The sequence below is a fragment of the Acanthaster planci genome, linkage group LG03, assembly GCF_054643075.1.
Source record: "Acanthaster planci isolate LZ-2023a linkage group LG03, COTS_SCS, whole genome shotgun sequence".
In the NCBI taxonomy this organism is placed as follows: Eukaryota; Metazoa; Echinodermata; class Asteroidea; order Valvatida; family Acanthasteridae; genus Acanthaster; species Acanthaster planci.
In genome coordinates this window covers 8336880-8350503 of record NC_141779.1, presented here as the reverse complement: position 1 = coordinate 8350503, position 13624 = coordinate 8336880, and the positions used below count along the sequence as shown (strand labels likewise).

The following is a 13624-nucleotide window of genomic DNA, read 5'->3' as shown; positions in this document are numbered from 1 at the left end:
AATTCTTCCGAGCATTGTATAAATAAATGAGGCTAACCAAACTCAGCATCACTAGAATCAACAGGTCCGTGAACCAGACTAGACTCACCGGTGTATCCCATGAACTTGCCCGGCACCTCTTGGTTGCAGCAGCGGCTGCAGAAGATCTGGCCGCAGACCCGGCAGTGGTGACGGCGTCGCAGGGTGGTGAAGCGCTCGCTGCACTCGTAACACTCCTTGCATTGGCTGTCCGGCATCCAGTACTGCTTGAAGTCGCTGTCGCGGTAGGCTTGGGGTATCTGTGTGCAATGTGAAATGTGTCAAGTCTGAGGTCTGAGGTGACTAAGGTGGTTCACGACTTGCACGGCTGACTCAGACTCCGGTCATGTAGAAAGTGCAATTTCTTTTCCCCTTGAGATTTGACTCGACTTGCAGCTTGAACACATTTAAGTCGTTAACACTGCCAACTTTTAAAAACAACTTTAAAAACACATGTATCTATAACTGGCTAGGTTAAAAAGCAAACCTGTCCTTATCATTGGAAATGTCAGCAGTTCATGATGGATAAAATTGGACAAACGGGTCAATACCATACCAACTACCTACACAAACTAAGAAAAAATCATGCAGAACGTAATATTTTTATTAAAAATTCTTGAAAAAATAGAAACTTACAGTGCCAACCTCTAAGCCTGATTCTTGTTTTCCGTATCCCGTATACTTTTTATATTTACTTAATTTCTTTTAAGCTGGTCAGCTTTAAACGTTAAGGGCAAAAGTGTTTCACCCACACTAACCCTAATTTTTTTTCCCAATGTGATAGGGAACACAACTATATTTCTGTTTGACCTAGGTTGGTATTGTATAAACACTCGTTAACAAAATACTCCTTTTAATTGATCATGTCACACTTTCTAATCTCTTGGAAGCCTACGCTAATGGTGAGTAGAAGAACACTGGGCATTGCTGTTGAAAGAATTCCGATCCTACCTGGCCTGATCTGTCCACTACGGCACTCAGATGGCGGAGCACAGTGGTCAAACTCCTTCCTGGCTGCTTCCCATAGCCTGCCTCCAATGGGTCCTCGCTGCGCTGGCCACCGAGCCGCAGAGGTAGGGACAGCCTAGCCTGGGGTGGTGGCCGGTGCTGCTGGCTGGGACTCTGGGAAGCCGATTTTGTTATCTCCTGACATAAAGATGTGAACAGCATATAAGTTTGCTGGAAATATTATTCCATGCCACTCTTGTCCTGGGAATGGCATTAATTTTTGGTGGATAATACCAACTTTTTAAACAAAATAGCACGACCACAGTTCATTACAAAGATAGACTTTTGATCATTTGTTCAAGATTTGTGTGACATTCGTCGCTTTTTCAGAACTCTGAGACTATATCATGAAGCAAGATTTCTTAGTGCCTGGCCAAAGCCCAAGGCTACTTGAGGGCGACACACACTTAACACCACAGACTCTTTTGAGCCTTTGTGTGTGTATTAAGGAATCATTCAAGCATGCAGTCAAATATGGACTTCACACGACACCACATACAGAATTTGCCGGAATAATAAACATCCTCCACGTTTTGACATGGGCATGCCTGCATGTTTGGACATCCTCCGGCATGAAGTGGTTAAAAGACAAACTTAAGTTAAAGAGAGAAGTGAACTTTCATAACTGCAGCAACTTCTCCAGATGCACATGAGGAAGCACCCATTGCTATACAAGTTATACCTGTCTCTAACTTTAGTCTTTTAAGACTTTAGACCTTAAGCATAGTATAAAGGCAGTGACATTTTCTGCAGGAAATGATTGAGATCAACTCAGTTTAACCTTGGTTTATAGTAAGCATTCCTGTTGGACATGAGATTTTGAAGACTGTAATATTCTGTTTTGAGAAAATGTGTGCTATACCACAGCTGTACGCTCTAAAGACATGTGTACATATGTATGACCTCTGCCATGATTCTGTTGAATAAATAACAGGCAAAACATCATTTGAATAACATCATTTTCGCAGGTTGAACGCATGACCCTTGTGGACGAATATTATTACAGTATCCAAGATGTGAGACATGACAAACTTCTCGACCGACTTTCAAGAGGAAAGGAGATACATCCCACCTGTTTCCATGGTACCTCGATCTTTAGCCGAGAGGATTTCTGCCCGAGCTCAGCTAGTGGTGCCAAGAAGGAGGCGTTTAGACTGCTCTCTGTTTTCCTGACGGGCTCGGGCTTGTTGTTCTCTTTGCTCTTGGCGTTCAGGTCCGGTAGGGAGGAGGCGGTATGAAGGGGACGGGGCAAAGGTTCCTCCTTTTTCCCTTTTGTTGCCGAGGCTTCTTTCTCAACCGATGAGGACGTGTCTTCACAATTCAGAGCAGAAAAACGTTAACAATGTTTTATGTCTTTCAGAAGTTCCAAGTCAGTGTCTTTCAAGTTATCAGTTATAAATTTCTAAGGAAAAAAATCAGGCACCCTAATGAACTATGGGCCGTAAAGGGACAACTACACGTGCACTGAGTAACTCTTTTTAAAATGCCACATTAACTTAAAGCACTATTTTGTAATAAAAACCGCTGACGGCGTGTCGTCCAGCTAACACTTAATCCCCCTACTCGAGCAGGCCTGTTTTCTGATTGCAGGTAAAATGGACAGGAAGGGAATTCCATTTTCAGGTCATAGATGGTATTAAACAGACCTTTAGTGGCTGATCAGGTTTGATCTTGGAACCTCAACTCACAGGTGGGTGTGGAAACCGAATTGCTTCTACCATCCACTATTATAGTAGACTTGACTCAAGTCGGCATCTCTGTGACATTTGAGTTTCTGCTTTGGATAAATATCGAGACCGCGGCCCTTGCTTTGTGCCCTCTTGCGTCCACTTATTACTATGAGTTAAGTTCCGAAATCCCGACTTGATGAATCTGCCAACCGTTTGTACACAGCGAATGGGCTCATCTACCAAAAGTGGTAGCAGCCAATCACACTGCCAGACTTATTTTACGTTATTCATACCTGCATTATAATTAACAAGTCTACAAGTCTGACTACTTTGATTGGTGGAAATTCCGTATGTATATTATGAAAGATCATGTCTTTCATGTGCAATTATGAATAACTAAATACACCAAGGGGGGTCCGATTGGCTTATCCATCAAGTCGGACTTACATGTACATGTACTGACTGGTGACGTACATGTATGACACACTTTATTTAATAAAGGCTATTAATGAGGGCGCCTTATAAGGGTTATGCAAGCTGCTGGGCCGAGTACAATGACCGTGTATATGTAGTGTGTACAGGCTGAAGAAACGGCTGACTGGGGCAGAGCAACGTAAGTAAGACTTGATTCAAGTCTAATATTATAGTTGAGTTTATCATAAGTCCTTTCAAAAGCTTATCAAGTTTGGTCACAAGTCCTTTCAGGAGATTAGTCATAAGAAACAGGGAATAAAGTAACAAAGGGAATACCTTTGTCGCAGTCCATCTGAAGGGCTCGTGACAGTTCATTTGTAAGGCCCATGACTCAATAGGCCTAAGACTGAATGAGTTGTGATTAACTTGTGATGAAAACTGCTACCCTCTACTGTCTCTCATGCCTTTACCTTTGGAACGACGAAGCCAGTCAGGAAGAGAGAACCAAGACGAGTTCTTCTGGTCGGGCGAGAGTCGCTGGAACCAGGTGATCTTGTCGTCGCTGCTGTCATGCTCGACCATGATGGGCTGTGGGGTTATTCCTGCAGCAGCGGCACCTCCAAAGAGGTTGGTGGAGACCTCGTTCGAATTTTTCTCATAGACGGCACACGGATCCATCAGTTGTCATCTGACTGAAACATTGTCCCATCGAAAAAAGAACCACATCTAACAAAACTTTTCATAGCATATTATGGTGGACTTGGTCAGAAGTGGATCCAGTGGCACACTAATGTACAGGTAAACAAATTACACATAATGAAGTTACACTAGTTTTGTTTGTATCATTGCATTATTAACACTATCATGTTAATCAACAGCGCCCTCTAACCGCTGTAACTTGTAAAACTCAGCCGATAAGGGCGCGGTGACGTGCACATATCATGATCCACTGCAAAAGAGTAAAACATTTTATTCACCTCTCTTTTAATCACAAAAATGAAATGATGTTTGGCTAAATTTCGATTCCAAACACTTAACTCCGCGCTCCGCCAGAAAATCGACATACGGAGGCTGCCATCTCTGACTGAGTAAACGTTAGGCATATACGAGTAACGTTAGGATATGTTATCACCTGATCACTCTGTGTTTTCCTACGTCCGTGGTTCTACAATGAAAAGTTCATAGATCGTTATTTTAAAAATGAAAAAAAAATGCTTTTCACTAAATTGTTTTACCGATGCCACAGTTTCAGTTGAAAAGGTATTCTATGGTCATTTATAAAGTAGGCCTACCCAGTATTTACGTGACTTATGCACGACTTCCGGAATTCCCACCAGCTCGGTGAAAACAGCCCAAGGTGAACGCACTTGCTTTTGCCATTTGATTTCGCCTCGCACTCACTGACCCGAGGGTTCGGCAAAGTCGCCTCTGCGAAACCTCACAAGTCACATCACACACATGACACATACCTTAATTTAGCTTCATGACCAGAGTGAGTGAGATTGCAAAGTGTGCGAGTGCTGAAACTTGAATCGATCAGAACTTGGAAGCAGAGAGGAGCTGTAGGTGAGTCTACTGTATAAAACTTATGTCTTCATTTCTTTTGGAAATTTTTCTGGTCACGTTCAAGAAATTTTGGGGGGGGGTGGTTGCTGTCCTTATTAAAATTTTCTTTCTTTTTTTTTTGACAAGTTACAACTGACAAGACTTTATAAACTCTGAAGTAAATGAAAACATGACATTACTCCGTCATCACAGTGGACTGCACAGTAAAGAATCGGAATTGCATGCAGTGACGGCTGGCCACATTGACCAGCGTCAGTTGCCCGACCGTGCGGGCACATGCATAACATCGACGTGTCTCACATTAATGTCACCCCATCGACGTGCAGGGAAGGCAGTGTAGCCAAAATGGCAAATTACGAAACGAACACGTGATTAAGAAATCAAATAATAATAAGCTCTGAGCAAGCTCTGATTTCTGTGAAGGTACGAGTTGTCTCGTACACGAAGGTGCGAGTTGTCTTTACAGGAGGTACGAGTTGTTCAAGGTGCGACTTGGCAAAGGTGCGAGTTGGTACAGTTATGTTGAGTTGATGGTACGAGCTGTCCAAGGTACATGTACGAGTCAACCTGTTCCCGGCCTAAGTATGAATGGGGGTGTGAGAATCTTCCAGCAATTTTGGACAACATGCTATTTAGTTCATAATATTTCTTACTTTAGTGTTAAAAAAAGAAATAAATATGCCAAATAGATATGGTTAATAAGGGAATAAATGGGCCTGTGCTTTGCTGGTCTTCAACATTCATTTAAATTTTAAGTTGGCGTCAGGAGGATCATGAGAGTGGATACTGATAGTGATAGCCTGACCCAAAGGTAGGGACCATTGTCAGCATCCTTTTCGCTCAAGCCTTTGAGATGGGCCAAGCACAAACTTATTCCAGAAGATAACATGTAGTTGCATTTTCAAATGTGGGAAAACTTTACAGGTGAATTCATGCATCAATGTACAGGTAATGCACTGAAGGCTTGTCGTTGTTAACATTTCGTAATTGCCCATGATTTCCTCACCAGTAAGAATGATGGCCAGTGGGCGGTCCGATGAAGAAGCAGTAACTGAAGCAATCCGACAGAAGTTGAATAGTGAGAAAGTCAAGTTATGGCTGCCTCCATACACCCAGGGCGACTCCACAACGGGAGTCTACTCAGAGGTCAGAGAATTCAACTTCTTAGGAAATTTTCTTTAAAAAAACTGACACCAAGTAATGTGATGACTTCCCACCTGTAAACATCTCAATTTATTACATAAAAATTATGAGCCACAAGTATCAATCATACAGAACCTGAAATCCCTCTGGCTGGTACAGATCCCTATTGACAAATTTTGAACATATGTAACTGTAAAAAAACTCTTTGAAACAAAATAAAATGAGGAGCAGCTTCTTGATGTAGCTAGAAGACCATCCAGAAGGATAGATACTCTAACATTTCACAGTGAGGTGGTGGAGTTGTGTAATATCCCTGTGTGATGGCCTGCATAGTTCATCTATCGCTAGACAGTATCTGGCAAAGTCTCTGACAAAGATAATTAGGCATAACACGAATTTGGAAGTCCTGAGAGCCTCGAAGCCTATTGGAAAATAAACATGACTGGCAATATTATTATTAGCACTGAAAAGTAAACTTAGGAAGTTCAAGAACAAGGTTAGCACTGATGTCATGGAGCTTGCAGAGAACTCGGAATATGTCTCTTGACATTAGAGTGACCTCCAATCTCTCTCAGGAGTTTGTCAACCGCTACTCGTCCGAATTGAACGTGCAACAGCAGAAAGTAGTGGCCACTTTGGAGCGGCTGCGACAGCATGCCTTGGCCAAACTGGCCTCCAGGCAGAACAAGTCAGGGCCTAGCATGGCCATGCTGAAGGTTAAACTGACGGGGGCGGTCCCGGAGGGTGCGTCTGCTGCCGGTGATCATCTCGACGTGGAGGTGCCGTTGGAAATCAGCGGGAGAGAGCTGAGAAAAAGGTGGGTTGAGTTGTGCGTGAAGGATCACTACATGTAACATGGGTTTTGATTGGGGGGGCGTTCATTTTGCTTTGTTTTTGTTTTGTTTTTTGGTTACACTGTAAAAGCTGGTGTAACCATTATGCACTCGAGAACCCAACAAGGAATGTGCCTACTTGGAAATCTAGTCGTGAATTATAGATTTAATTAGTACCATTGCAAAAAGATACTTCAACATTATTCCTTTCACCAGAAATACATAGTTTTGTGCACATTCAGTTGAAAATCGGCCCCATGCGTTCTGATGTGACCTAATCTCATGATTTCATTTTAAAATATGACCAACAGTTGTCCACAAAGTTTGTCATTACAGCTATTAAAATATGACAGTGTAATGTGACAGCTTCTTGTAGCGAAACCCACCTACACACTCTAGTTTATTTTGGAATTCCAAAGAGATAAGCCGGCTTTGGACTGTTGTTAATCTTGCCTCCAGGATTGCTGACAGGAGCCACGTGACGGAGGACCACCTGAAGCTCATCAGTTGCGGTTCGGTCATCCAGGATGAACCATCTATCCACAGCCAGCACGTCCGGCAGGGCTCACAGGTCATGGTCATCTGCCTGTCCCAGAGCGAGGTGGAGGCAAGGCGGCGTGAGGAGCAGGCCTCCAAGCTGGTCAAGACGAAGGAGGCTGCCGCCATCTTGGCAAAGAGGAAAGAGGGTTAGTACCACCGACCACATAGAACAATATTATAGAACTAAGTTCCACTTGGGCTGCCTGTGCCCAGGCCTCTAAAAAATCTCTTTTGACTTTTCATCTTTAACTTGTGTTTGAACAGGTTGTGATACCTGTCCTGTGTTGAAATCTTTTTCGTAGGTGGTCACCGCAGTCATAGTGAGCAGTACTTCCTCCAAATCGCTGACCAAACAGGGAAAGCCATTGATCTTCCCGACAGTGAACGGGAAGCTCTGTCTGTCGCCCTCACGCTGAACGAGAAGGGGAGGGCGTGTCTGAAGAGGAAGCAGTATGGGGAGGCGTTGCTGATACTCCTAGAGGCTGACAAAGCATTCAGGTTTCTATCAACCATGTTCACCCCTCTCTGTGTTTGATTCCTTGTAATATTTGTCACATTTCCACCATTTTCAGCTTCTTTACATACATAACCCAAGCATGTACTATACCAATGCTCCTCCCGAAGTTGTAGCAAGGTGATATAATAGTAACCTGGCATTTCCATTGTGGATCTGTTGTCGGAGTATGGTGATGGAGCATATTTATAGCAATATCTACCATATTTTCACGTCAGAGTTTCACAGAAAATCCAGGTAGAAGTTCTAATATAGACTCACTAACTGTAACTAATGACGAACGCCATGGTTTCATCTCTTTGAAACATCTTGAGGAGTTTTCACACAAGATGAAGCAAGTATAAACCTGGCCTGCAACTTTATTGTGGAGCCGATGAACTGATCAGATTTCTTTTTGAACTTGTAGCCAGTGCCGGTCTGAAATTCTAAATGCTGTGGACAACTATGCCGTACTGTGCCTTGATATTGTGTGGTGTTACCTCTGTCTTCAGAACGTCAGTGAACTGCCGGACGCAGGTAAAGACATTCTGTTAAATAGAATCCTGCATTTTGTTGTATCCGTCGTGCATGTTCATTCATTGTTTGTCAATCTAGAAAATTGTTGTTGGAGGAAACGAGTTTTGAGAAATAGCAACAGATGGTGTAGACTGCTCATAATCGTAGTTGCCTCATGCTGATTCTTTTCTGTAAGACAGCTTCTGCCAAATAACTAAACTGACGACAAACAAGAAGAAAAGATATGTTTGATCTTGTCTGTCAAACAAGCTGTAACTTTAATTCAACACATGCAACGTTATACTTATTTCTGCAGAACAGGTCGCATCTGTAGGTTTATTTGAGTTTGTTGAACGTGTCTTTGATAGAGGCCAAACTGAGAACCTGCGAGGACTGTTTCAGGCGCAGCTACGGTGACAACCTCCAGCGACTGGCAAGCCTGAAAGGCGAGAGCACGAGGGAGCTGGCGTTGTATGTGAGGCTGTACCTGCTACAGGGTATCCTGGCCTTCTATCAGGGACGGCTGGATGCTGCCCAGACACTGCTGCAGAAAGTACGATAGCCTTCTGAAATCTCTTGGAATCCAATGCAATGCAATGCAGTCCAATTCAGTCCAATCCAATGCAATGCAGTGCTGTCCAATCCAGTGCACTCACATCCACTCTAGTCCAATGCAATCAATCCCATGCAGTCCAATGCAACTAATCCAGTGCAGTCCAATCTGATGCAATCTAAGTTAGTGCATTCCAATCCAATACAGATCTGTCCAATGTAGTCCAATGCAATGCAAACCAATGCAGTACAATCCAATCCGATGAAATACAAACCAATGAAATGCAATGCAATCCAATGCAAACAAATCTAATCCAGTCTAATCCAATGTAATGCAATGCAGACTAATACAATGCAATCTAATCTAACCCAATCACTTTATTACGCCTTTAGGGTCAATTTGGTCAATTTTTCCTTCCCCCCCACAGGCAGAAGGCATTCTTGCATCCCTACAGGTGGATGAAGACAAGCTCATGCAAGTGATGTCCATGGGCTTTGATGTGCGGGAGGCCAGGCTGGGCCTGCGGGCTGCCTTCGGCAACGTCTCAGCAGCCGTAAGCAAGATAACGGAACAGAGGCAGAGGAGGAAGGAGATCAGAGAGAAGGAGCTAGAGGAGCAGAAGAAAAAGAGGAGGGAACGGAAACTGGGGAAGACGGCCAACGGGGGCTGGTATGTAACCTTAGTTTGTTTGATTCGGCGGAGGGCAAACTATTTTTAGGTGTTGGTATTTACCACTTAGAGGCAGGTGTTCCCGAATGCGGACCCATTCTTCTAATTCACACCACCGGGTGGCCTAAGTTGGGGACAGAAATGACTGCTATGAGTCACCGTAGGCTGTAATCGTATTGTTAAGTACAATGGCATGAAGGACCACAGCGGTCTAAGCCAGCCTGGCCGATGAACGCATCGTCCAGCCCACCCATTGTTTGTCATTCCTGGGGGCTGAAGGCAAACAAAGAAGCCGTTATGTAACTCCATAATAGACATAACAATGGTGACAAGTATGGTGAATACGAAAGTCATAAAGCACCGCCCGGCAGCTTATGATTCAAGAGACTGTTTTACATGGCGGCAAGCGGTTAAGCCCCACCATCAGTAAAACTGACTTGCAGATGGATACATTTTTAATGTCGTGGCAGACAGAATTTTTTCCTAGTCCTGACTCCTAACTTTTTACTTCATCTTTGAAATTTACAAAAACAAAATACAAAAGTTAAAAGGCATATTTAAAAACAACGCATTCAAAATGGATGACTCTGTCCATTACAAAAAGTTTCTTAACCTTCGGCCATAGGTCGTGTTGTCTAACCTACTTTTTGATGCATAATTCCAGTTTTTTTCTTACTTAGTGTAATGCTGAAAATATATATACTATTTCCTATGGCCTTTGCCATACTTACAGATATTGGAATGAAAATTGATTGTAGTTTTCTTCTTATCGCATCTTTTGAGAGGAAGTAACAAAAAAAAACCTGAGGAGTTAATTCCGAGAAAGTAATTGGACATGACGTCAAATCTGAAAAAAACTTTTTCACTTGGGCCTGTTTGTTTCACACGGATCCGGATCTGGATCAGTAATCTCTCCTTGGTTCACTGACACCAGAATCTGTGTAAATGGATGGAGCAAACCAGTATTGGGACCAGTGATCAAGATCCAGATCCCATGTGACACAAACAGGCCCATCGTCATCCAGGATGGATTTCAAGCAAGGTCACCAAAAATGGGTGAGCGGTAAGGAAAGTACTTCAAAATACTGTTAACCAAGGGCTAACGTGATTGTGATGAAAAGGGATTTTCTTTCTTTTGGGGGTTGATGTAATCTGCCCGAAGCTCACCATGTGTAGTTGTATGTATTACTGTACTACTATGCTGGTGGTGGGTCTCTCATTTGGCCAAGCACGGGACAGGGTTCAGTGACGGCATACGATTGCAGCCTTAGATCCTAGCCAGTGTGAAGAGGATAAGTAAGTGTTGTGCCGCGGCATTCTGGTCCTTGCTGCAGTTCAGTTCGGTTCAACTTCGTTATAGTCTCTCTTGAGTGTGTTGTGACATGGGTCACCCGTTTGCTTCTCAGGGTGAAGTTGGAAGTCTACAACACTCTCCTGTCGATGGGGTTCCCCAAGCAAGCGGTCCTGGCTGCCGTCAAGCAGACTAACAACGACCTTCACCTGTCCATCCAGGCCATGCAGGAGCAACCGGACCTCTTGATGCTTGGGGACAGTGCCAGTGAGCCTTGGGAAGGAGAGGTGACTAATGAGATGATAGCGCAGGTCAGTGAGGGAGGAACTATATTCAGAATCTGTCATGCAATTGGTTTAAATTGACTATTCAGGTTAAGGAGGAGGCTCGCCCAGCCAATAGCAACGGATGTTGTAACTGTTGTTTTATAATGTTAAAATCAATCCCTGCATCTATCAGTGTTTTTATTATTGGTCTAAAGTCACATTTCTCATAACATGTGTACTGAATTTATCACAGGTAGAATTGTGACAAACTTTTATTGAAATTGAAGATGAAATTCCTGATCAGTATGGACGATTTGATCAAAGATGTTCCAATAAGTGGTCAAAATTCAGCCAATGAAATGTTATGGTACAGATTACAGGTGTTAAATCAGTGTTCACACTTTGTACTCTGTACAGGTCCGTGAACTCGGCTTTGATCCTGAAGTGGCCCGACTGGCATTATATCGTTACCATGGCAACGTCGGGAAGGCAGTCGATGTCCTGATTGCAAGAGGAGGGGTCTTACCTCCGGAGCCTGCTCAGGCATCTTCTTCATCAGGTACCAATGATGTCGTCGTAGCTGGTAACACTCCCAGCTTCACCTAACCGCACAGTGTGTATTTAACACCAGTGAACCCCTTGTCATTATAAATTCTTGCAAAATGTCCTACCTAGGGACAGAAGAGCCATTCTGGACACCCTACGGCAAAGCAATCTGTAACTCTACTTGTATTGGGATCAGTATGGGTTCAATGTTATTAGCATCTAGTGCACTGATTTATTCTTTTCTTACTAGGATCGTCACGCAGTCGCACAGAAGCATCAGACGATGAGGAAGAGCACTTGACAGAGGAACAGAAACAGGCCATCGCTGACATTGCCCCGGACATTCCTGACCACGAGGAAGACTACTTAGACCTGACGCTGGAGGAGGAGGCTAGGTTCATTGAAGAGTATAAAGCCCGAGTGGCCTCAATCAACAGTTAGAGATGTTTCACTGATACAGGCTTGATTGGGAGACTTGTGCCTGACAATAAAAGAGGAAGTTAGGTTCTCACAAATGTACAGCACACTGCTGGCATCAATCAAAAATTGGATCTCAAGCCAAACTAAAGTCGCTGACTGGGACTGAATAGAGAGACCAATAACCTGCGTGGAATCCATGGACACAAGGAGACTTAACCTGCAACAGAGAGTGAAACTTCTTGAAGGAATTTGGCTGTTCAAATAGCCAGAGGTTGATCACACCTTTGCAACCATGTGCCAATTCTCTGATGTTTCTTCACATTATTGGCAACCATTGGCACACCTGGATAATTGCGTGGACACAAGGCCAACATTTTGTGGGTGGTTTCTGTACTTCAGAGGTGATTCATGGCGTTCACATTTGGTGCAAATATTTCAATTTTCTTATAAATCAGAAAAATGCTTGTGCCTTGTAACACTTACTCTTGACATATTTCCAAAGATATATTTTGTTGCATGATAGAGCATTGCATGTATTCAGATTGTATGAATTATAGAAAAAGGATTCTTCAAGCCAACTTTCTCTCTGTACTATGAGCAATAAATTTTGTGTACTTTTTAAATTCCAACATGTGTTTATTTTTGGATTAATATAGACTTAAGATTTGTGGGGGTTCATGTTTTTAGCAGTTACACTTTAACATACTGAAATTTACATTTCTAGAGCTGCATGCGGCATGCCTATACATGGAAAAAGGCACTTTTTAAACACCAAGAGTTAGCACTTACGCAACATCCTGCTTATAACAAGATCAAGTTTTGGTCCCCAAGTGTTTATATCCTTTATTTTCCCCCAATAGAGGCTTTGCGTTGTAGCCATCTTGCAGGGCTGTTCTTTTGTTACACAGGGAAACGCCCTTGTAGTGCATACCCTCATGGAACAAAAGCACTGGCCTGCAAGATGGCAGCCATGCAAACCCTCTATACTGACAAGGTCCCTGTTGAAATTGTAGAGTCCCAGGATCTTGTTACATAAAGGTTGGACTGTATTATGTTTATTGAGCCTTGGCCCTGGCCCAGTTTAAAGGCCCAGTAACAATCTATCAGGTTGGGCAGGGGCCAAAATAAGAGTTTTCTGTACAACTTTGTTCCCAATTTGGTTTCATCTGTAAAAGAATGTTTGCCCCTCCAATAAGAAAGGTTGCAGGCATCATTTTTTAATTGTTGGCACTTTAAATTTCCCCACAAGAAAAATATTGCAACAGGTTCCCTGCTGGAGACGCCACTGTTTTAGTGCACTGGATCATTGATCCAGTTGTTTTAAATAGACCTGTAACCCAATGATGTCATGCTTCATGTACATGTATGTTTTCCTAAGGCAGAGACGGGATGGGATCCATCAAGATCCCATTAGAAAGTGCATGTGTGAACAACAAACCGTGACATCATGTTTTAGTTCTTTGGTCATGCAGCTAACTTAGTTTTCAAGATGTTTAATACTGAAATGAATTTCATAGTGATTTGAAATTGGTGATTTCACTGGATAGTCACACTTACTCAAATGTGTACATTTTTATGTCACTGAATGTTAATCGACTACATTTTGAGAAGAATAAATTTGATAATCTGCTTTCGTAAAGCCACATTCAGGTATTTTTCCCATTATTGTTTTCAGTTT

General features: G+C 43.0%; 2 protein-coding genes across 5 annotated transcripts in view; one reads left to right on the top strand and one right to left on the bottom strand.

The window, feature by feature from the left end:
* The window catches only part of LOC110983433 (1-phosphatidylinositol 3-phosphate 5-kinase-like), a 54778-nt gene extending 50553 nt beyond the window's left edge, over positions 1-4225 (bottom strand). The window contains exons 1-5 of one of the 2 annotated variants that reach the window (XM_022242687.2): positions 4088-4225; positions 3581-3802; positions 2099-2337; positions 970-1164; positions 89-278 (exon numbers count right to left, since the gene is read on the bottom strand). In XM_022242687.2, coding sequence (XP_022098379.2) covers positions 89-278; positions 970-1164; positions 2099-2337; positions 3581-3788 — 832 coding nt within the window. In that variant the 5' untranslated portion in view covers positions 3789-3802; positions 4088-4225. Of the gene's footprint in view, positions 1-88; positions 279-969; positions 1165-2098; positions 2338-3580; positions 3948-4087 lie in introns of those variants that run through there. The other variant, XM_022242689.2, reaches the window with a different exon arrangement.
* On the top strand, positions 4027-13591 carry nub1 (negative regulator of ubiquitin like proteins 1). Of its 3 annotated transcripts, none has more exons than XM_087133899.1 (12): positions 4027-4069; positions 4394-4676; positions 5686-5822; positions 6395-6636; positions 7112-7338; positions 7495-7690; positions 8113-8222; positions 8570-8754; positions 9182-9423; positions 10830-11025; positions 11398-11539; positions 11777-13591. In XM_087133899.1, the coding sequence occupies exons 3-12, from the start codon at positions 5691-5693 to the stop codon at positions 11965-11967; spliced, it is 1863 nt and encodes a 620-aa protein (XP_086990025.1). In that variant the 5' UTR covers positions 4027-4069; positions 4394-4676; positions 5686-5690; the 3' UTR covers positions 11968-13591. The 3 variants fall into 3 exon arrangements, with proteins under 3 accessions (XP_086990025.1, XP_086990026.1, XP_022098382.2); XM_087133900.1 differs by having other exon boundaries at positions 4054-4069; positions 4448-4676; XM_022242690.2 differs by lacking the exon at positions 4027-4069 and adding an exon at positions 4074-4198 and having other exon boundaries at positions 4448-4676.
* The last annotated feature ends 33 nt before the right edge of the window (positions 13592-13624 follow it).

Bases quoted from the DNA above. Each gene is read 5' to 3' on its own strand.
- nub1 (XM_087133899.1), top strand. From the start codon at position 5,691: ATGATGGCCAGTGGGCGGTCCGATGAAGAAGCAGTAACTGAAGCAATC. The intron at 11,026-11,397 runs GTCAGTGAGGGA...TACTCTGTACAG, and splicing joins CTAATGAGATGATAGCGCAG to GTCCGTGAACTCGGCTTTGA. The intron at 11,540-11,776 runs GTACCAATGATG...TTTTCTTACTAG, and splicing joins TCAGGCATCTTCTTCATCAG to GATCGTCACGCAGTCGCACA.